At 41.0% G+C, this 23,042-nt stretch overlaps 1 protein-coding gene across 1 annotated transcript; it reads left to right on the forward strand.

Moving 5' to 3' along the window:
- Nucleotides 1–1,095: 1,095 nt before the first annotated feature.
- Nucleotides 1,096–2,494, forward strand: LOC148123414 (insulin growth factor-like family member 4). The gene is made up of 2 exons (XM_087908836.1): nt 1,096–1,418; nt 1,514–2,494. Exons 1-2 carry the CDS (start codon nt 1,415–1,417, stop codon nt 1,804–1,806), a joined length of 297 nt encoding a protein of 98 aa, XP_087764962.1. The 5' UTR covers nt 1,096–1,414; the 3' UTR covers nt 1,807–2,494.
- Nucleotides 2,495–23,042: the final 20,548 nt, after the last annotated feature.

Below are 23,042 nucleotides of genomic sequence, written 5' to 3' on the forward strand. Positions count from 1 at the left end.
TTTAATTTATATTGACCTCTTTTGATCTTAGGGAAGTGTGGTGGCTGTAGGTTTCCTGGTAGTGGCTATTTGTGTAGGTCAGTTGGTGGCAGAAAGGAATAAGATGTGGGCTACAAGAAAAAAAATTGAGAGCAGGAAGGAACTGAGGGGATCCTGCCTATACCTAGAAGTGGGGCACATAGGGAGTTGCAGGTGTGGTGGCAGGAGAGAATTCTGAAAGTAGGGTACAGTAATACAAAGAATTACCTGGAGAGATGGGAATGAAAGGGCTAAGGGACGCTGGGTCCTAACCAAGGTTTCAAGTCTCTAGTGAAATGTAGTTGATGTGGAAAAGGGGGCATTTTATGCAGGATATTCTGGGCTAAGGAAGTCCATGCCGTGTTGCTCATATTTTGCAAAAATCTCATAGATATTCATAATGTCCAGAGTTGTGATTAACAATCAATGGCCCGTCCAAATCTTTCCCTTGAAGACATTATAGTATAATATGGCCAATGAGGGGTCGAAGGAAGTTATCTTCATCCAGATCAGGTGGGTATCTACCTTCGATTGTCCACTCAAAGACACAGAGTTTCAAGGTGTGGAGTATGAGAAGCTAGGAAACTGCCAATATTTGGCTGACAGACTACACACTGCTGAGAAACAGTTTCTTCTGAGAGGCTTCTCCTCTGTTGCATTCCAACAGATTCTCAATCGAATCAGAACATTAGAAAGTTCTAGAGAATCTTCATGTTGAAACAAGCATATGAACGGGTTGCTGGATTGGTTACTGTTGTTTTCTCCCATTCTCCATTACCCTTTCTGGCCCCATAAACATTCTGCTTGGGTTGTTACAAAATGACATATATATATATATATATATATATATATATATATATATATATATATATATATCATCTCACAGTCCCAGAATCCTTCCTGCTTCTGTTCAATTTCATATTGTTCAGCAGGAACATAAAAATGGTGATGAGACTCCTTGATAAAGAGACATCAGGCAAAGAAGACATAGGTGTTATGATATTGATCCTTTTCATTAGAACCCCAAATTCATTTGTTTCTTTTTCACTTTTTGTTCTCAGCTCCCCACAATAAACACACACACACACACACACACACACACACACACACACACACACCATAATCCTTGCTGGCCTCTCTGACAGTGTTAAAATGGCTCCTGTCTGTGACTTTCAAAAATCTCCCTTTTCTCTGAGCCCTTTCTGCATCTCCACACACATACCAGGCACAGGTTCCCTCTCAGGGTCAGTATCAAATACACCCTGAGCTATTAGCCTAACTTGATCCTTCCAGTCTTTATCCTGGCCTGCTGGCTGCACCTTGTGCATCATCCTTCCTTCCCTTCATTTTCTCAGCTGCAATCCTGGTTCTGGCACTCCTGTACTCAGCAGTAACTATGGGTAAGAATGGACCACAAAGTGAAGAGGGAGGGAATGGGCTGTGAAGGGGATCCAAAGTTGTCTCATATAGATCATTCAGTTGTGATTCCTCCCAGATACTAGTCCATTGCTGTGCCAGCCAGCACCCAGATGTGGCGAACATATTTACAACCCCTTGAAGCAGTGCTGTGACAATGACATCATTCTGCTTCTTAATGACACCCGCCTCTGTGGCTCCCACTGCATCTACTGGCCATGTTTTCAACATTGCTGCCTGGAGTCCTCATCCTCCAAAAATCAGTGGGTTGTGAGATTCAAGGTCCCAGGCATGAAACCCAACTGCAGGTTTTCCCCCATCTCTACAATCTGTGCTCAGGTGAGTTTTCTATTACCGTCCAAGTGGGAATAGGAGAAATAGGGACAAATCATGACTGTCTGAGCCCCACTACCCTTAAGTGCAGTCTTTGCCAAGGCCCCACCATCTTTTATCTGGGTAATTATAAGACACTTCGTGTATCTCTGTGGCCCACCTTATATAACCTCATGTCCCTCTCTCTGCAGGAGCCTCATCCCACCAGCTCCCAGACAGATACGGCTCACTCTAGACCATCTAGGAGAGCAGAGTTTCAAGCAATCTCAGAATCTGATATTTTGTGATCAGTCATTTGAAGACACTTTTTTTTACATTATTTCTCCCTTTTCATTATTAAGTTAGTTCTCTGGTGGTTTTACACACGGATAGAATGCATTCTTGTTACCTTCCCCCCATCTCTGATACTGTTATCTCTCTCCTACCTCAATACATACCTCATTGGGACAGTTCACTGTAGCCTGGTGACCTCAACAATGGAACACAGCTGAAGGCACTGACTCTGCATTTCCATATAGAAAGCAATTCAGAAGTGAGAGACAGACCCACCTCAGTTCCTCCTTCAATCTTTCCTGCTGTTGGTGGGCCCAGTCTTGTGAAGACTCAGCATAGTCATCATAGTTATCAATTTGAGCTTGCAGTGACTGTATCTTACACAGAAGATGGCATTTTGCAGCACTTAACCTGTCTTCTGGCTTTTCTATTCTCTTTTGCAATGTTTCTAGAAGCTAGGAGGAGATACATATTTAGTGATGGACACTCTACATTCATTTGTTCTCAATACCTTGTATAGCTTATACCTCTCTGAATGCACTTCAACAGAATAAAAGACTCTCTGATTAAAGCCAAAAGAGTTTACTGTCTGCGAGTATAAATACATGTATTTAGAAGGTGGTCCAGTGATTTTTAAATTTAACTAAACAGCAGAAATCAGCACCCCACTCCCTTGCCCATGTCATACGACTTCATTCACAGAACTTGAGTGGGTTTACAATGCCATTTTTGGAAACCTTTCTGTTGAGTTAACTTCCAGTACAATCAGAGAGCATAACATCTGTGCTACTGTTCCATATTGTTCTTGGCAGTTTGTTATCATAATTGGATTCACACCTGTGCATTATTTTTCTCCCCCAACAGCCTGCATAGCATCTTCTGGCACTATGAATGCTACCAATCAGGAAACAGGCTTCCAACACAGTGCCATCTTCATGACTTCGTCTCAACTACTATAATGAGTGATGTCTTCAGCAATCAGGTGTTATCACTTCATTCTGAAGAGCAACTGAAAGCGAGCACAAGAACCTGAGTTTTTATTGAGTCCATAAGGGCTCCCTGATCACCAGCTCATGAGCAATCCTTGTTCTGGCACTGGAGTTTTTGTTCACTTAGTTTTTTAACCCATAGTTTCCAGGAGAGCTTTTTCCAGTCATGTACGGTATCTCCCTTTTGATTTTTAAGCTTGTTTACACGATTGTATATTACTGTAAAGATTTTATTCTATTTTTTTCTCTTTCATTTTTATCATTTTGAAATTGTGCAGAGTATACTCATCATATTAATTCACTCAGCTGACTCTTCCTAGATCCATCCCTCCTTCCCTACACATGTTGAATAACAAATGGAAAGGTTATGACAACCAGTGGTAGTGGATGACTGCAATAAAACGGTGTTTTCTGGACAGAGCAGGGCACTTGCACCTGTAAATTCACAGCAGTTGAGGTAGCATGCATAAAATCTGCACAAGCTTGAACTAGACAAAAGGCCAACATGAAGAGCGGAGGCATGAAGTCTCATCTTACCTCAGAAAATATTCTTAACTGACAGTTTCTATGAGATTGAGAATCGGTTTTCTTTAAGGGTACATCCCCTGGTGGACTGACGAAATGGCTTTTATGAGCATGCACAGATATTTAAGTAGGAAACTGGAATCCTGCTATGGGGAGTGAATAAATGGATTTCAGGTTCAGATACTTGGCTGCACTCGTTTATGAGAGGTTTATATGTAATCCAGACTCCTGACTACAACATCAGGAAGAAACCTTCATGCTTATTGCAGAGTGTGAAGTTGGGATAGCTGTTAAGAAATGTTTTAATGATTGAAGTACAGGATTTGAATTACAGCTGACTAACCCCAAAGCATCTTCACTACCTGAGAGACTCAGTTTCATCCAAGTCCTGGACTGTACCAGCTGCCCCCTCCACCAACATAGTCATTTTCACTTGCCCTTTCAAGATCTCCTCCACCTGAGGTTCCCTGTGATGCACTTGCATTACCTTTGTGTGGGTGTGGGTGGAGCCAGGAATAAAAACATATTTGGCTTTGAATCTGCAAAGTGAATTCAAATGACTAAGAAATGCAGATGAAGATAGTGTTGAGGGACCCCAGAGTTCTAGTTCAACTGTTGTTCCTGTACCTGGTGTGTGTGTGTGTGTGTGTGTGTGTGTGTGTGTGTGTGTCTGTGTGTCTGTGTGACTATGTGTGTGTTTGTCTGTGTGTCTCTGTGTTATGTGTGTGTGCACACGTGTGTGTGTATCCCACCTATAGCTAAAAAGATACTGTCAACTGATAGATCCTATGATATATGTAAGAGAACAGCCCATAGTGGATTGATCGTATGGATTTTTCATACTCCTTTACCCTGACTCCTGCCTCTCATTTTCTCAATCTCCCTATCCCTTTTCTTCTTTCCCACTGCTAGTATTCCCTCCATTTTTGTATACATACATACATAGACACACACACAAGCAAACATATAAACAAATAAATCTTAAAATATAACTGCTTCAGTCTGTTTAGTGATCCTTTTGTACTTCTAGGGCTGACCACTTGGTATTGAATAACAAATAGGAAGTCTCATCTCTGGGGAAGTCTAATTTTCCCTCACTTATCAGTCATCAATTGCTTGTAGCTCTTTGTCTAGGGGTTGGGCCTTATGATATTTCCCTCATACATGGTGAGATCATCTGGAATTGTCTTTCAGTTTTGTTTGGAGAGCAATATTGTTGAGCTTTCATGTGTGCAGCTTTCCTGACATATCTAGAAGACACAGTCTCCCAGAAAACTTCCTGAATCTCTTTCAATCTTTCTACCCCTTCTTCTGCACTTGAGGGAGGCACTAGATCCAAGGCCTTCTTAGACGGGCTTTTGTTTCTCAATTGCCACCACTCTTCCATTATAATTTCTGATCTTTGTCATACTGGGAGCCTAGGGTACAGCTGCTTACACCAGGCAAATCCCAAGGAGAAGAAATAAAATAAATTATTCCTTGTATAGGCACTCTTGAGAATTCATCTGTATTGCATCAAGATAATTGAGTTTCTTCCCCTCGGAGACCACCAAAGTTTATAGTCAGCCTAGGCAAGGGTGACAAGCACATGTATTATATAGAATGGCACAATGGATTCCCTTAAACTGTGAGTGAGGAAGGAGGTTAAACTGCTGGTCAGCATCTATTCTGTACTTGTGCCTTATTGAATGAAGCCAGACACATACTGCTATACACCCATTCTGTCACATTCCTTTACCTCAGAAAAGTGTGCTGTTTTCTATTTTACTATACCCCAGAATATGACCCTGCATGCCTTGGGCTTCAGGATTCAAGGGTGTCAGCAGCATCAATCACCTGTGGGGAGTGAAGTCCATGTCTGAGGCTCAGAACTGACTCAATGCCTGCAATAATTAGTCATTGGCTGTAATCGCAGAGAGGGTGTATATTATATCATGACCTGGATTGTGCAAACAATGGTAACACACTATGAGCTGTCAGGGGAGTAGTTCTCTCTTTTATCCTCACAGCTATCTTATAGGAAGCCCTGCTTTCTTTTCTCACAGAAGTCCGGATTGCATAAAAGAAAGAAAGCCTATTGAGAGAGACCAATCAATGTCTTGATGTGTCCTGGATTGTGTTCTCTTTGAGAATCTGGTCTCTTCCCTCTTCTCCAGAATATCACAAAACTCTGTTAATGACATTATTCATAACATTTACCTCAAAAGCCATCCATTGTGGAGCCAGAGAGAAGGCCAGCCAGTTTGAATTGGCCTTAAGTCAGAGATTTCAGGTATCCTTAGAAAACTGAGAAGTAAGATTCTCAGAAAAAGTTTGGGTGAAAGTTACAATGTCTGTTACAATGTTACAATGTCAGTTAGTGAAACTGAACTGAAGAAAATTGCAAAAAATAACCTGAATTCAGAGGTCTTACTAAAACTGCGTTAGAAGATAACACTGGCGGCAGCCATGGTAATGGCAAGTTTGGCTCAACATTGAAGAAGTATGGCCATCTTGGTGCTAGGGACATGGTTAAGAAGATAATATGCATACTATCCAAGCAGAGTACTTGAGTTTGGATCCCCATCATTCATATAAAAGTTAGGCACGGTCTTGAGAGCCTGTAATGTCAATACTGGGGTGGAGCAGATGTATACAGAGTCTGGAGGGTGTCAGTTATTACCATCCATTCTAACCAAAATGGAGACATTTATGTCCACTGGGAGATAATGTCTCAAAACATCAAGTTGATGGCAACACAGAAACAACTGAAGTTGGCCTTGAAATCCACATGTGTGTGGGCATACACACATCAACACTGATGAATACAACATATACACATACAAATAATGTAAAGAATGTGGTAATAAAATAACTTGAGTGGTTTCATGTTTGTGTACATACAAAGAACCACAGGCACACATAACCCATGCTATCTGTTGCTCAGTGTGTGTAACGTGTGAGAATAAAGTTTACAATGAGTATGTTAACTTTTGCTGGCAGATTCAAAGAACTCACTTTGGATTATAAAGGGTTAAACACTTTATTAGTACCTTGTTATCCATCATGCGTCCCCAAAAATTTAGCTCAGAAAATGAAAAGGTATTTTTCTTTCATATATGATTCCTAGATATAAACTCTTGTATATGTTGCGAGTTTATGTGTGTATGTAAACTATACACATATGTATATGTATGTGTGTTCCTTTGTATATAAATATGTGTAGCAAAAGTATAGACAGAACCAGAAAAGAAGGGGATAATCAAATGTCTAAGGAATGGTTCTTAATCTGTGGGTCAAGATCCATTTGGGGTTGAATAACCCTCTCACAGGAGTCACGCAAGGCCATAAGAATGTACAAATATTTACATTATGATTCATAACAATAGAAATGTTAAGTTATGAAGTAGCACCAAAATACTTTGGTGATTTTGAGGGGTCACTACAACATGAGCAACTGTATTAAATGGTTGTATCATTAGGAAAGTTGAAAACCACTCATCTAAGAAGTATAATGATTTGTGTGACATGAAAGTAGATGGAAGGTTTTGACCTCTTTGCTCATATTCTCATTCCTCCCACTCTTCAACTCGACTTTGGGACCTCAGTCCAGTGTTCCAACATGGATCTCTGCCTCCATTTCCATCAGTTGCTGGATGAAGGTTCTATGGTGATATTTAAGTTATCCATCAGTCTGACTATAGGGTTAGGCCATTTTGGCACCCTCTTCTTTATTGATTATGGTCTTAGCTGGGGCCATTATTGTGGATTCCTGGGAATTTCTTTAGAGGCAGGTTTCTTGCTAACCCCATAATGACTCCCTCAGTCAAGATATCTCTTTCCTTGCTCTCATCTCTGTCCTTCCTCCATCTTGACTATCCCATTACTCCAAGTTCTCTTTCCTTCTCCCTTTCTCCCCTCCTTTCCCCCTTCTACCTGCTCTTCTCCCCTGACCCCTGTGCTCCCAATTTTGTCAGGTGACCTTGTCTATTTCAACTTTCCAGGTGGGTCTAAATATGGTTATTTTAGGGTTCACCTTGTTACTTAGCTTGTCTAGATTCATGAATTATAGTCTCAATATCCTTTGCTTATAGCTAGTTCCACTTATGAGTGATTACATACCATATTCATCTTTTGGGTCTGGGTTAAAGGTCAAGGCCATGATGGGTACACCAAATGAACAGTCTACCTGAGCTAATGGAAGCTCACCAACACCATCTAGACTGGGAAGGAACAAGCATAGGACCAAACTAGTCCCTTTGAATGTGGTTGACAGTGGCATGGCTGGGGCAGACAGAGGGGTTACTTGTAGTGGCACCAGGATTTATCCCTACTGGCTTTTGGGGAGCCAATTCTCTTTTAATGCATACCTTGCTCAGCCTAGATATAGAAGGGAAGGCCTTGGACCTTCCCCAAAGCAATGTGGCTTACCCTCTCTGAGGAGTGAATGGGAGGTGGGTGGGGGTAAGTGGGGGAAATGGGAGGAGGGAGGGAGGGAGAACTTGGATTGACATGTATAGATTTTTTTTTTCGAGACAGGGTTTCTCTGTAGCTTTGGAGCCTGTCCTGGAACTAGCTCTGTAGACCTGGTTGCATCAAACTCACAGAAATCATCTTACCTCTGCCTCCCAAGTGCTGGGATTAAAAGTGTGTCATCACTGCCTGGCAAATACTTTAGAGTCACAAAAATAGGTAAATAATAGAGCATTTTCTCTAAATTTGCTAATACAAATGGACTGGATTTTTCAACTGTAATTCTTACTTAATAACTGTTATATTATGTGATTTTACTATGTTAAGGTTATAACCTTCCTTTTTAATTAGACAAAAGTAGGGAAATCCTGTGGAACAATCCTTCTGTACACTGTGAACATGTATTACTCTCATTGGTTAATAAATAATTGACTGACCACTAGCCAGTAAAGAAGTATAGGTGGGACAACCAAACTGAAGATGCTGGGAAGAAAATGGGTAGAGTGAGAGAAGTCACCAGAAAGACAGAGAGTAAGCAAGACATGCTGGAAAAATAAATGCCACGAGTCTTTGGACAGCACATAAATAGAAATGGGTTAATTTAAGTTGTAAGAGCTAGTTAGTAATAAGTCTGAGCTATTGACTGAGCCTTTATAATTAATATGAAGACTCTGAATGGTGACTTGAGAGCAGCTGCCAGTGTATGAAAACTTCCGCTTACACTGCTGTGCATATTCTGAATTACCAATAAGTTGTTGAAAATTAGATATCCCTCAGCAGGAGATACAAGCAGATTCAGGGAAACAGCCTCTGGTTCTTTGCTAAAGGTGCTGCCCACTCTTCTTCTGCAACAAAATGAGGACTTTTATCCCAGATTGTTCTCTTCCCAATACTGGCCTATGGCTATATCAACTAGTACCTGGATGTGAGGACATGAAAGTGTTACCCAGAATAGCACTCATGTTAGTAACCCTGAGAATATATTTGGCCATGCATTCAGTGCTACTTCCTGGAACTCTAGGTGCTGCAGGAGTATCTTCCGCTGCTTCAGCGCTGAAGCACGAGCCCATGGTGCTGTGGGAGGGCCTTCCGCTCCGTCCGCCAATAGCCGCTGAAATACCAGCCCACTGGGGCGTGGTATATTTCTCTTTTAAAAAGAGCCACAAATCTCTGCTCGGGCCTCTTGGTTCCGGCGCTTGGTCCTGGCTCCTGCTCCCGGCTCCTGCTCCAGCAACTAGGCTCCCTTCCTGAAGGTTTATGGTGTATGTGAGTTTTACCCCCCAAAATAAATAACCCCTTAAAGCATAACTGGTGTGGGATTGATTCGCTGTTATTTGGCGCCCAGCGTTTGGTTTAAGAACCACCCCATCCCCCCACTCCCCCACCCCCCCCCACTCCCCCACCCCCCCCACCCCCAGCTCGGCCTCTGGCTTGGCTACCTGCCGCCAGCTTGGCTTGGCCAGTTGGGCTTGGCACAAGCCCTCCCTCAGCCATAACCTCCACTCCTCCCAGGATACACAGGTCCAGACAGTTTCTGCCAGCCTATTTTGCCCTGTTCTGCACGAATTTTTAAATTTTTCCTTGCAATGTGAGTCAAAGAGCTCACAGCGCAAGCTCCCACTGAAGTTCCAGCAAGCTGTTTGAAACCCCTGCCATCCACCATAACTGATTGGGAGTGCTGTAAGCAGCTTGACCCTTAATCCTTGCACAGGGACATGGGGCCCAAAGCACTAGGCCTCTTTAGCAACAGTGCAGTGGCTGTGTCATGACCCTCTGCATTGGGTTGAACAGAGCGGCAGGACAGGAGAGCCCGGCCAGGGTAGGCCAGGCTGCCTTGTTTATTGGCCACTAGAAGCTCTCTGACCTTTTGTGATCTGTGAATTTAACCTCTGGATTTGAGTGTATATATTCTAGAGTTTACTTCCTGATTTGACGCCATTGCCACGTGGATTCAGGTGCGCCCCACCTCCTACTGGCAGGCAACGGTCATTACAGGCAAGATTTTTCTTTTTGGTTGAAAATACATACATACATACATACATACAAGTACAATTTCTTTTGATTGAAAATGTCAGAAAATATTACTATCCAAAAGTTCAATGGTTTTTTTAATTGTGCTATGGAGGATATTCTGAAAGATGTCTCTGATATTCCTCTTACTTTGTTATTAAAATTACATATCCCTCAGCAGGAGATACAAGCAGATTCAGGGAAACAGCCTCTGGTTCTTTGCTAAAGGTGCTGCCCACTCTTCTTCTGCAACAAAATGAGGACTTTCATCCCAGATTGTTCTCTTCCCAATACTGGCCTATGACTATATCAACTAGTACCTGGATGTGAGGACATGAAAGTGTTACCCAGAATAGCACTCATGTTAGTAACCATGAGAATATATTTGGCCATGCATTCAGTGTTACTTCCTGGAACTCTGGGCCTTCCAGAATAATGCTCATAAAGTTCAAGGTCCCAAACCCAAATCCTGGTTGCACATCTTCTTCCATGTCTAGCAACTATGCCTGGGGGGGTCCAATTTCAGTCTAGGCTTAAAGAGGAGTGAACAGATACAGTGTGGTTGTGTTTTCCCAAAAGGGAAGACTCTTCTGAGACCCATCTTCCCATGCCTAGATAACAATATGATGTTTCTTCTATATCTCTGTCTCTCCCCACACCCTGTCTCTATTATTGTCTTTCTTCCTGCAACACTATCATTGAAACTAATCTGCCAGATCTGATGTCATCTAGGTCATTTTAGCCAGTGGATTTGTAGGCCACACACTCCTGTTCAGTCATGAATAGGAAACATACATTATTTGTTTTTGTAGTTTTGTAATGGCAATTCTAGGTAGTCCTGTGTTACCATTCACTGATATTTGAATAAGAAATTGGAATCTTAATATGGGGAGTGGGTAATGAATCCCAGGTTCTGATTCTTGGTTGCTTTGATAGGTGAGGGATCTATTTGTGCTCCAGAGTCCTGTTGCAAATGTCAAACCTTCCTGCTTATTGCAGAGAGTGTAGTAGCGATAGCTGTAAAGGAATGCTTTGTTGCCTTCAGTGAGGAGCAGTACAGGATTTGAATCAGGGCGACTGACCCCAAAGCATTCTCACCACAACAGCTATTCTTTGCTTCCAATAAATCCTGTACTGAACAAGCTGCCTTCCCACTAGTCCAGCTGTTGTCACCTGCCCTTTCAGAATCTTCCCCACCTGAAGTCTCCTGTGATACATGTGAGTTCTCCTTGGTGTCCTGGGATGCATTTAGCTAGGAAGAGAAACATGTTTGGTTTTAAATCTACAAAATGAACACATATGATTCAGAAAGCAGATGAAGAAGATGTTGTCTATGGACTCCAGAGCCCTAGTCCTAGTCCAGCTGTTGATCTGCATTCTCTCCTGGAAAATTTGCCAAGTACCTGTCACTGGATAGGAAGAGGGACCTTGATGTGTTTCTGTGCCGTGGGTACACCATGAGGGACCTTGGTGTATGTGTATGTGTGTGTGTGTGTGTGTGTGTGTGTGTGTGTGTGTGTGAGCATGCACGTATATATGTGTGTACTTTCAAAGACAGTTCCTAGGGAAGATTCTGGTAGTCATTGGAAGGAACTTTAATGTCTAAAGGCCACTGTGACTTTTGGAGGAAGTGTCCTTCACTGTCCTTAGCCTAGTAGTATAATCACACACTCCTGAAAACTTGGTGAGAGCAGGATGACCAATAGTTATCCAAAACTCATCACTCAAGTTTTGTTAGCACTGAATTCAGGTGGTATATGCTGGAAGTCTACAGGGCTGCTGTGTTTCATGGCAGCAAGTCTTTGAAAGAAGGTGCAAAGAAGGATTCAATGTGTGTCCATTTTGTAATGGGGATGGTTGTGAGTTTACGCGTCTCACATCCTGAAGTATAAGAAGGAGGCAATAAACATCTTTTTTTATTGAGCTCTACATTTTTCTCTGTGCCTCTCCCTGCCTTTCCACTCCCCTCTAACCCTCTCCCAAGGTTCCCATGCCCTGAATTTACTCAGATCTTATCTTTTTCTACTACCCACATAGATTATATCTATGTAAGTCTCTCTTACGGTCCTCATTGTTGTCTAAGTTCTCTGGAATTGTGATTTATGGGCTGGTTTCCTTTGCTTTATGTTTAATAATCACTTCTGAGTGAGTACATCGGATAATTGTTTTTCTGGGTCTGGGTTACCTCACTCAAAATGATGTTTTCTAGCTTCATTCATTTCTCTGCAAAATTCAAGATGTCGTTATTTTTCTCTGCTGATTACTACTCCATTGTGCAAATGTACCACATTTTCCTTATTTATTCTTCAGTCGAAGGAACATCTTAAGGAGTAAAATGGACATGTAAATCCATCAGGACACTGTAGCGTTAACTGTATTTCTGTGGTGTAATACCATAGCTTCTAAAGTATTTAATATAGCTTTTTTATTTTGTATCTATACATTCTTGTGTTGTCAGAGCTACAGAAGTATTATAAGAAAGTTGATTAACAAAACAGGAAATTTTCAGTTGTTGTGTAAGGGTTACTGTGGAAGTAGCTACAGATGCTGTAGCAGTGAATAATGCAAAAGTACTAGTTAAAGTAGGGCATTAAAATCATTTTTCTAGAAAGAGACTGACGTAGTCCAATGAGAGTAAGTTGTTCAGAAACATCATATCATACCAGATATCATTTGGTACTTAGGGGTCATACAAAGGAAGGCTACAAAAGCAAGAGAAGGCTCTTGCCAACAGAGGAGGACTTTATACATTTATAGGGGCTATAATTGATGCAAGTCAACCTGAAGTGTCCCTCACCATCTTAAATAGAGGAACTCCTAGTCAGTAATGTATATAGAGGACTAATACAGGTACTGAGTACAAACAAAAAATGCTATCCATGTCATAACTATCCATTGTCTCCAAAGGTCCTATAGATGCTCACACAGTCCAGGGCTGAGACTACCAGTCCAAGGTCCAATTGAACCTTTTCCTCTGGAGACACTGTAATAGATGTGGGCAATGTGGAGGTCCTAGGCAGTTATCTTTATTCAATTCAGTTGGGTACCTCCAGCACAAGTTGTTCAGCACCTCAGGTTGTTCACTCAGAGACAAAGAGTTCTTTAAAACCATGGAGCATACTACCCAAGGGGTAAGTCCATTCTGAAACCAGGACATCAGATTTTCACTGCACTGTGGGAAATATCCATCCATCTCATCATCTGTGGATAATAAGAGACTAAAAAACTCAAGTGATGCATGGATTCATGATATTCAAACACCTGTGCAGTAGATCCCTCCTAGACCCCAAAGCCATAGGTTATATGGGTCACTCAGATGAGAGGTACAAATCTGTACTGACCTATCAATGACAAATAGGAATGGAGAATGATATTTCAGCATAGTTGCAGAAGGCAGGGAGTGCAGAAACCATATGAGAAACATCAAGAACATTAGGTACCTGATACTTATAGCTGATGTGCAAAATTTTAAAAACCAGGTATTTTAAAATAAAACTTGATTTGATATAAATTATAGACAATTGTTTATATTGATAAACTTATGTCTTAGAAATTTTAATTTTATATAAATTTATCTGTAAGCATTTTCATTATTTTATATACCTAAATAACTTATTCAAACCTTTATAAATTTTAAAAACTTATGAAAAAACTTGGTTATTTATTTTGCAAGCATATTATCTTAATCTTAAAAAATAAATTCTTATCTAATTTGTATCATTTACATAGACTTTCACACGTAATTTTAATAAATAATTTTAATTATTCAAATATTTTTAACTTTATTCTAATAACATTTTAATTACTTAATACCATATCTTTTTTTTCATGTCCTAATCACACATAAATTTTTATTAATTGCAAACTGTTTGGCCTATAGTTCATGCCTATTACTTAGTAGTTCTTACATTAAATTTAACTCAATTTAATTAAATATTAATATGCATTAATTATACATATTAATCTATGTATTGTCATCTGGCTATGTTTTTTTCTTTTTTATTTATTTATTCATTTATTTATAAAAAATTTCCACTTCCTCCCCTCGTCCCAATACCCTCCCATTCCCCCCACTCCCTCTCCTCCTCCCTCTCAAGTACTAAGAGCAGTCAGGGTTTCCTGCCCTGTGGGAAGTTCAAGTTACTCCCCTCTCCCTTCAGGTCTAAGAAAGTGAGCATCCAAACTAAATACTAGGATCCCAAAAGGCCAGTACATGCAGACGAAGCAAGACCCAGTGCCATTGTCAATGGCTTCTCAATCAGCCCCCATGTCAGCCACATTCAGAGAATCCGGATTGATTACATGCTCCTTCAGTTCCAGTTGAGCTGGCCTTGGTGAGCTCTCATTAGATCAGTGCCCTTGCATCAGTGGGTAAACGAGCCCCTCGCGGTCCTGACTTCCTTTTTCATGTTCTCTCTCCTTCTGCTCCTCATTTGGACCTTGGGGGCTCAGTCCAGTGCTCCAATGTGGGTCTCCGTCTCTATCTCCATCCATCATTGGATGAAGGTTCCCTCTGATCCTGCCTTCCTTGCCCATGTTCTCCCTCCACCTGCTTCTCATTTGAACCTAGGGAGTTAAGTCCAGTGTTCCAATGTGTGTCTCTGTCTCTATCTCCACCCATCTCCAGATGAGGGTTCTATAGTGATATGCAAAATATTCATCAGTATGGTTATGAAGCAAGGTCAGTTCAGGCACCTTCTCCTTTGCTGCCCAGGGAACAATCTGGGAACCTATCCTTGGGACTGGGAACACCTGCAGAATCAAGTCTCTTGCAAACCTTAAATGGCTCCCTTAGTTGAGATATATACCTCCCGACTCCCATATCCATCCTTAATGCCTTCCCCCCATCCCATTCCACCAAGCCATCCCCAGTCCTCCCATTTTTCCTTCTCTCTAACCATCTCCCCTTACTTCCATCCCCATACCCCCACCCCGGGCACCCAAGTTTGCCTGGCAATCTTCTACACTTCCAATATCCAGGAGGATAACTATATGATTTTCTTCAGGTTCACCTTCTTATTTAGCTTCTCTAGGGTCACGAATTATAGGCTCAAAGACCTTTAATTAAGGCTAGATTCCACTTATGAGTGAGTACATACCATATTCCTCTTTTTGGGTATGGGTTACCTCACTCAGTAAAGCGTTTTCTATGTCCATCCATTTGTATGCAAAATTCAAGATGTCATTGTTTTTTACCGCTGAGTAAAACTCTAATGTGTATATGTTCCACACCTTTTTTAACCATTCTTCTATTGAGGGGCACCTAGGTTGTTTCCATGTTCTGGCTATTACAAATAGTGCAGCTATGAACATAGTTGAACAAATGCTTTTGTAGTATCATAGGGCCCCGTTTGGGCATATTCCCAAGAGTGGAATTGCTGGTTCCTGATGCAGGTTGACTCCCAGTTTCCTGAGAAACCGCCACACTGATTTCCACAGAGGCTGCACAAGTTTGCATTCCTACCAACAATGGATGAGTGTTCCCCTCTCTCCACATCCTCTCCAGCATAGGCTATCATTGGTGTTTTTGAGTTTAGCTATTCTGACATGTGTAAAATGGTATCTCAAAGTTGTTTTGATTTGCATTTCCCTGATCGCTAAGGGGATTGAGCATGACCTTAAGTGTCTTTTGGCCATTCGAAGTTCATCTGTTGTGAATTCTCTTTTCAGTTCAGTATCCCAATTTTAATTTGGTTCATTAGAGTTTTAGTGTCTAGTTTCTTGAGTTCTTTGTATATTTTGGAGATCAGGCCTTTGTCTGATGAGGGGTTGGTGAAGATCTTCTCCCAGTCAGAAGGTAGCCTTTTTGTCTTACTGACAGTGTCCTTTGCTTTACAGAAGCGTCTCAGTTTCAAGAGGTTCCATTTATTCATTGATTGTCTTATTGTCTGTGCTACTGGGGTTCTATTTAGGAAGTGGTCTCCTGTGCCTATGTCTTGTAGACTACTTCCCACTTTCTCTTCTATCAGGTTAAAAGTGGTCAGATTAATGTTGCGGTCTTTAATCCATTTGGACTTGATTTTTGTGCATGGTGATAGATATGGGTCTACTTTCATTCTTCTACAGGTTGACATCCAATTGTGCCAGGACCATTTGTTAAAGATGTTTTCCTTCTTCCATTGTATACCTTTAGCTCCCTTGTCGAAAATCAGGTGTTCATAGGTTTGTGGGTTAATATCTGGGTCTTCTATTCGATTCCATAGGTCGACTTCTCTGTTCTTATGCCAATACCAAGCTGTTTTCAATACTGTAGCTCTGTAATAGTGTTTGAAGTCAGGGATGGTAATGCCTCCAGAAGTTCCTTTATTGTATTAGATTGTTTTGGGTATCCTGGGTTTTTTGTTTTGTCATATACACTTGATTATTATTCCCTCAAGGTCTGTGAAGAATTTTGTTGGGATTTTGATGGGGATTGCATTGAATCTATAGATTGCTTTTGGTAGAATTACCAGTCTTACTATGTTGATCCTCCCAATCCAAGATTAAGGGATATCCTTCCATTTTCTGGTATTCTCCTCAATTTATTTCTTCAAAGACTTAAAGTTCTTGTCAAATAGTTCTTTCATTTCCTTGGTCAGAGTTATCCCAAATTATTTTATGCTCTTTGTGGCTATCGTGAAAGGTGAAGTTTCTCTGATTCTTCTCTCTGCTTCCTTATCCTTTGTGTATAGGAGGGCAACTGATTTTTTGGAGTTGATCTTGTATCCTGTCACACTACTAAAGGTGCTTATCAGCTGTAATAGTTCTTTGGTAGAGTTTTTGGGGTCACTTATGTACACTATCATATCATCTGCAAATAACAAAAGTTTAACTTCTTCCTTTCCAATTCGAATCCCCCTGATCCTCTTATGTTTTCTTACTGCTGATGCTAGAACTTTAAGCACTATATTGAAGAGGTATGGAGAGAGTGGACAGCCGTGTCATGTTCCTGATTTTAGTGGAATGGCTTTGAGTTTCTCTCCATTCAATTTGATATAAGCTGTCGGCTTGCTGTAAATAGCTTTTATTATATTTAGGTGTGATCCTTGTATCCCCAATCGCTCCAACACCTTTATCTTAAAGAGGTGTTGAATTTTGTCAAATGCCTTTTCAGCATCCAATGAAATGATCATATGTTTTTTTTCTTTCAGTTTATTAATATGATGGGTTACATTGATAGATTTGCATATGTTGAACCAGCCCTGCATCTCTGGGATGAAGCCTACTTGATCATAATGGATAATTTTTCTAATGTGTTCTTGGATTCGGTTTGCCAGTATTTTATTGAGAATTTTCGCGTCAATGTTCATGAGTGAGATTGGCCTGTAATTCTCTTTCTTGGTTGTATCTTTGTGTGGTTTTGGTATCAGAGTAACTATAGCTTCATAAAAGGAGTTTGGCAATGACTCTTCTGTTTCTACATTGTGAAACACATTAAGGAGTATAGGTATTCCCTCTTCCTGGAAGTTCTGGTAGAATTCTACATTGAAACCTGGGATTTTTTTGGTAGGGAGATTTATGATAACATATTCTAATTCTTCGCTACTAACAGGTCTTTTTAGATTGTTCACCTGTTCTTAGTTCAACTTTGATATATGGCACTTATCTAAAAAAATGTCCATTTCTTGTACATATTACAATTTTGTGGCATAAAGGCTTTTGTAGTAAGATCTAATGATTCTCTGAATTTCCTCTGTGTCTGTGGTTATGTCCCACTTTTCATTTCTGATCTTATTAATTTGAGTGTTCTCTCTCTGCCGTTTGATTAGTTTGGATAGGGGTTTGTCAATCATGTTGATTTTCTCCAAGAACCAACTTTTTGTTTCGTTGATTCTTTGGATTGTTTTCTGTGTTTCTATTTTGTTGATTTCAGCCCTCAGTTTGATTATTTCCAGTCTTCTACTCCTCCTGGGTGAATCTGCTTCTTTTTTTTCCTGAGCTTTTAGGTGTACTGTTAAGTCTCCAATGTTTGCTTTCTCCATTTTCTTTAATTGGGCACTTAGTGCTATGAACTTTCCTCTTAGCACTGCTTTCATTGTGTCCCATAGGTTTGAGTATGTTGTGTTTTTATTTTCATTAAATTCAAGGAAGACTTTAATTTCTTTCTTTATTTCTTCCTTGACCCAGGGATGATTCAGTAGTTGACTGTTCAACATTCACACATTTGTAGGCTTTCTTTTGTTCGAATTGTTATTGAATTCTAACTTTATTCCATAGTAATCCGACAAGACACAGGTGGTTACTAATATTTTTTTTGTATCTGTGGAAATTTGCTTTGTTACCCAGTATGTGGTCAATTTTTGAGATGGTTCCATGAGCTGCAGAGAAGAAGGTATATTCTTTCCTATTTGGGTGGAATGATCTATAGATATCTGTGAAGTCTATTTGATTCATTACCTCTAGTAATTCTCTTATTTCTCTGTTAGGTTTCTGTGTGATTGACCTGTCCATTGGTGAGAGAGGTGTGTTTTAGTCTCCTACTATTAGTGTGTGTGGTTTGATGACTGCCTTGAGTTCTAAAAGTTTTTCTTTTACATAAGTGGGTGCTTTTATATTAGGGGCATAGATATTCAGGATTGAGACTTCCTTCTGGTGAACTGTTCCTGTTATGTGTATGAAATGTCTATCTCCATCTCTTCTGATTGATTTTAGTTTGAAGTCAATTTTGTTAGATATTAGAATGGCCACACCCGCTTGTTTCTTAGGTCCATTTGTTTGGAAAACCTTTTCCCAAACCTTTACTCTGAGTAGATGTCTATCTTTGTGATTGAGGTGTGTTTCTTGTAAACAGCAGAATGTTGGGTCCTGCTTTCTTATCCAATCTCTTACTCTGTGGCTTTTTCTTTGTTAGTTGTGTCCATTAATATTGAGTGATATTAATGACCAGTCGTTGTTGATTCTGGTTATTATTTTATGTGTGTGTGTGTAGTAGAGTTTGAGTGTTTCTCTTCTTTGAGTTGTGGTTGTGAAGGGTCGCTAGATGACAGGGTTATTGTAGGTAGTGTTGGCAATGTGGGATTCCTTGGGTTGTGATTTTCCTTCTATTACTTTCTGTAAGACTGGATTTGTGGCTACGAATTGTTTAAATTCATCTTTATCCTGGAATATTTTGTTTTCTCCGTTGATAGTGATCGAGAGCTTGGCTGGGTATAGCAGTCTGGGTTTGCATCCATGCTCTCTTAGTTTCTGCAGTACCTCATCCAGGCCCTTTTGGCTTTCATGGTTTCCATAGAGAAGTCTGGTGTAAGCCTGATAGGTTTACCTTTATAAGTTACTTGACCTTTTTCCTTTGCAGCTCTTAATATTCTTTCTTTAATCTGTATGTTTGTGTTTTGATTATTGTATGCCGAGGGGATTTTTTTTTGATCCAGTCTATTCGGTGATCTGTATGCTTCTTGAACCTTCATAGGAATATCGTTCTTTAGGTTGGGAAAGTTTTCTTCTATAATTTTGTTGAATATATTTTCTGGGCCTTTGATATGCAATTCTTCTCCTTCTTCAATCCCTATTATCCTTAGATTTGGTTTTTTCATTGTGTCCCAGATTTCTTGAATGCTTTATGAAGAGAATGTGTTGGATTTGCCGTTTTCTTTGATCAGAGCGTTTATTTTCTCAATGGTATCTTCAGAATCTGAGATTCATTCTTCTATCTCTTGTATTCCATTGGTTATGCTTGATTCTGTAGTCTCTGTTCGCTTACCTAGGTTTTCCATATCCAGCCGGTTCTCGGTTTGTGTTTTCTTCATTGCCTCCATTTCAGTTTTCAATTCTTGAACTGTTTCCTTTACCTGTTTGATTGTTTTTTCTTGGTTTCCCAGTGTATCATTCATGGATTTACTCAGTTCTTCAAACTTTTTGTTATACTTCTCATCCTTTTCTTTCTCATTTCTTCAAACTTTTTGTTATACTTCTCATCCAATTCTTCAAGGGAGTTATTCATATCCTGTTTAAGGGACTCTATTGCTTTCATGATGACACTTTTTCCCACTTATTCTGAATTAAGGTGTCCAAGTCCTTCTATTGTAGGGTAGTTGGGATCTAGTGCTTTCATGTTGTTTTTCAGATTGTTGGAGGAGGTCTTGCCTTGGCGTCTGCCCATCTCTTCCTTCAGATGCTCTCTATTGGATCTTCTGGTACCGGGTCAGGTTCCCTTGTTGGGCAGGGACTTCACTGACAGAAGGCCTACCTTTCCTCAGGCAGGCTATTGAAACACAGGCACTCCCTCCTTCTGGGTTGTGCCTACAGCCCAGGCCCAGCATGCAAGGCAGCTGAGCTGGGGAAATTTTATGGCCCCAGGGGGAAGGGAGAAATATAGGAAGGTGTACCTGGATGGAAGCTGGGATGGCAGGCGGGAGAGCTTAGCAGGGTGGAGCCACCACTGCAGGGTGACCTGGGAGTCAAGGGGATCGGGGAAAGTCTGAACTCTTCTTCGCCAGGCTTCTGCCGTGGGCCAGAAGCAAACTCACCCCTCCGATGGCTGTCTGCTAGAAGTCCGTGCCCCTTGCTGGTCAGGAATGTTGCTGAGCTGGCACAGCCTCTTCCATTTCTTTATGGCATAGTTTCACCTCCTGTTTAAGTTCCTCTATTATTTTCATAAATTCTGCTTAGAGTCAATTTCTTCTATTTCTTCTGGAGTAGGGTGTTCAATTCTTCGAGTTTCGTGATCCCTGTATTTTGGTAATGTCGTGTTGTCTTTCAGGTTGTTGGAGGAATTCTTGCATTGGCGCCTGCCCATCTCCTCCTCTCTGTATGGAACTTCTCAGCATTGAAGCAGGGACAGCTGGTACTCCAAGGACACAGGAGACAGAAGGGCAACCCTCTCTGGATAGAACTCCTCAACACTGAAATAGGGACAGCTGGTATTCCAAGGACACAGGAGATCCAAGGGCGACATTGGGAGCAGGGAAGTGTCCTGTGGAACACCGAAGATCCTGCTGCAGAAGCTGGGAGGGGGTGGGCTGTGCTCTTCTCTGGGACAGTCCACCCTGGCTAGCATCCACTCACCTCTCCGGATAGAACTCCTCAGTACTGAAATAGGGACAGCTGGTATTCCAAGGGCACAGGAGACAAAAGGGCAACAGTGGGGACAGGGAGGAGTCCCATGGAACACCGAAAAACCTGCCCAGAAGCTGTGGAGTGGCCTGTGTTCTCTTCCCGGACAGTCTGCCCTGGCTAACACCCACTCACCTCTCTGGATAGAGCTCCATACCATATCTTTTTATAATCGTATAGGTAGATATCCCATTTTTTTATTTTAAAGTAGGAAAACAGCAGTTTTTAAAATTAGAAAATAGGACAGAAACCCTGTAAAACTCACTTGGTTATTAGTTCGTATTTAAAAGGACAGTAGAGTAAAAAAAATCTTTAAAATATTTTAAATGAGTATGTACCATATTAATTTTTTTTGAATCTGGGTTACCTCACTCAGGATAGTGTTTTCTAATTCCATCCATTTGCATGCAAAATTCAAGATGTCATTATTTTTTATCACTGAGTAGTACTCTAATGTGTAGATGTGCCACACTTTCTTTATCGATTCTTCAGTTGAGGGGCATCTAGGTTGTTTCCAGGTTCTGGCTATTACAATGCTGCTATGAACACAGTTGAACAAATGTAATCAGACTGATGATTATTTTAAATATCACCATAGAACCATTGTTCAACAACAGATGGGAACAGAGGCAATGACCCACTTCAGAGCACTTGACTGAGCTCCCAAAATCCAGATGAAGAGTGGAAGGAGTGAGAGTATGAGCAAGGAATCCATGACCATGTGGGGTTCATCCACGGAGACAGTTTCAGTTTTCTTGAGCTCATCAACTCCAACTGGACTGGGAGTCAACTCTGAAAGGGCTTGACAGTTGGGACAGACTGAGGGGCCACGGATAGGGACACTGGGATTTGTCTCTACTGCATATACTGGCTTCTTGGGATCCTATTCTCTTCTGATGTAAGCCTTGCTCAACCTAGATGTAGTAGGTAGAGCTTTGGACTTTCCACAGGGTGAGGTGCATGGCCCTCCTTTAAGATTGGAGAGTGGGGGTGGGAGGGTCTGTGGAGGGCATGAGAGGAGAGGGGAAGAGGGGGGGGGAGTGAGAATTTGGATTGGTATTTTTAAGTAATATAATAATAATAATAATAATAATAATAATAATAATGAAAAGAAATTTGCAGAGGAAAGAAAACTTAACAATCTTCTGTGTGATGGAAGAGGAGGGATGCTTGGCTTCCCTAGAGGACTGGGAGCCATTTTAGGGTATTTTAAAACTGTATCATCATCATCATCATCATCATCATCATCATCAAGGAGGAAGGAAGGGAGAAAGAAAGGGAGGGAGTTGTTAGGCCATCCATCCTGTATCAACTGGTGACATTACTGCTCCATGGCATAGTTAAAGGGAAAGGTTTGCCTTGTTTGTTTGGTTTTTGTTTGTTAGTTTTGTTGGTGTTTTATAGATATGAAAGAACATCCAGAGGCAAATGAAAGAGTCCAAAACAGAGAAAGTATTACCCTGAATATAGTCAGAAGACTCAATGGGAGCCATGAAAGGAGCAGAGAGAGAGAGTGAGTGAGAAAGCTGGGTGACAGGGAGAGAGCTCAGGAGAGCTGCGGGAGGGGCCATGTGTTCTTCCCAACTGCCTGGTTAGTTTATACCCAAAATAATCATACAGAAACTGTATTAATTAAATCACTGCTTGGTCCATTAGCTCTAGCTTCTTATTGGCTAACTCATATCTTAATTCATCCCATTTCTATTAATCTGTATATCACCATGAGGCTGTGGCCTACCAGCAAAGTTTCAGCGTCCCTGCCTATCTCCAGCAGTAGTGGCTCTATAGCGTCCCTTGACTCCACCCTTCTTTTTGCCAACATTCAGTCCAGTCCTTCCTGCCTACCTAAGTTCTGCCTTATCAACAGGCTAAGGCAGTTTCTTTATTCATTAATGGTAAACACAGCACACTGCAGGGACTTTCACATTTCAGGAGAACAGAGAGGGGGAAGGGAAACACACACACACACACACACACACACACACACACAAATGC

The sequence above is a fragment of the Myodes glareolus genome, chromosome 1, assembly GCF_982192425.1.
Source record: "Myodes glareolus chromosome 1, mMyoGla1.1, whole genome shotgun sequence".
Lineage (NCBI taxonomy): Eukaryota > Metazoa > Chordata > Mammalia > Rodentia > Cricetidae > Myodes > Myodes glareolus.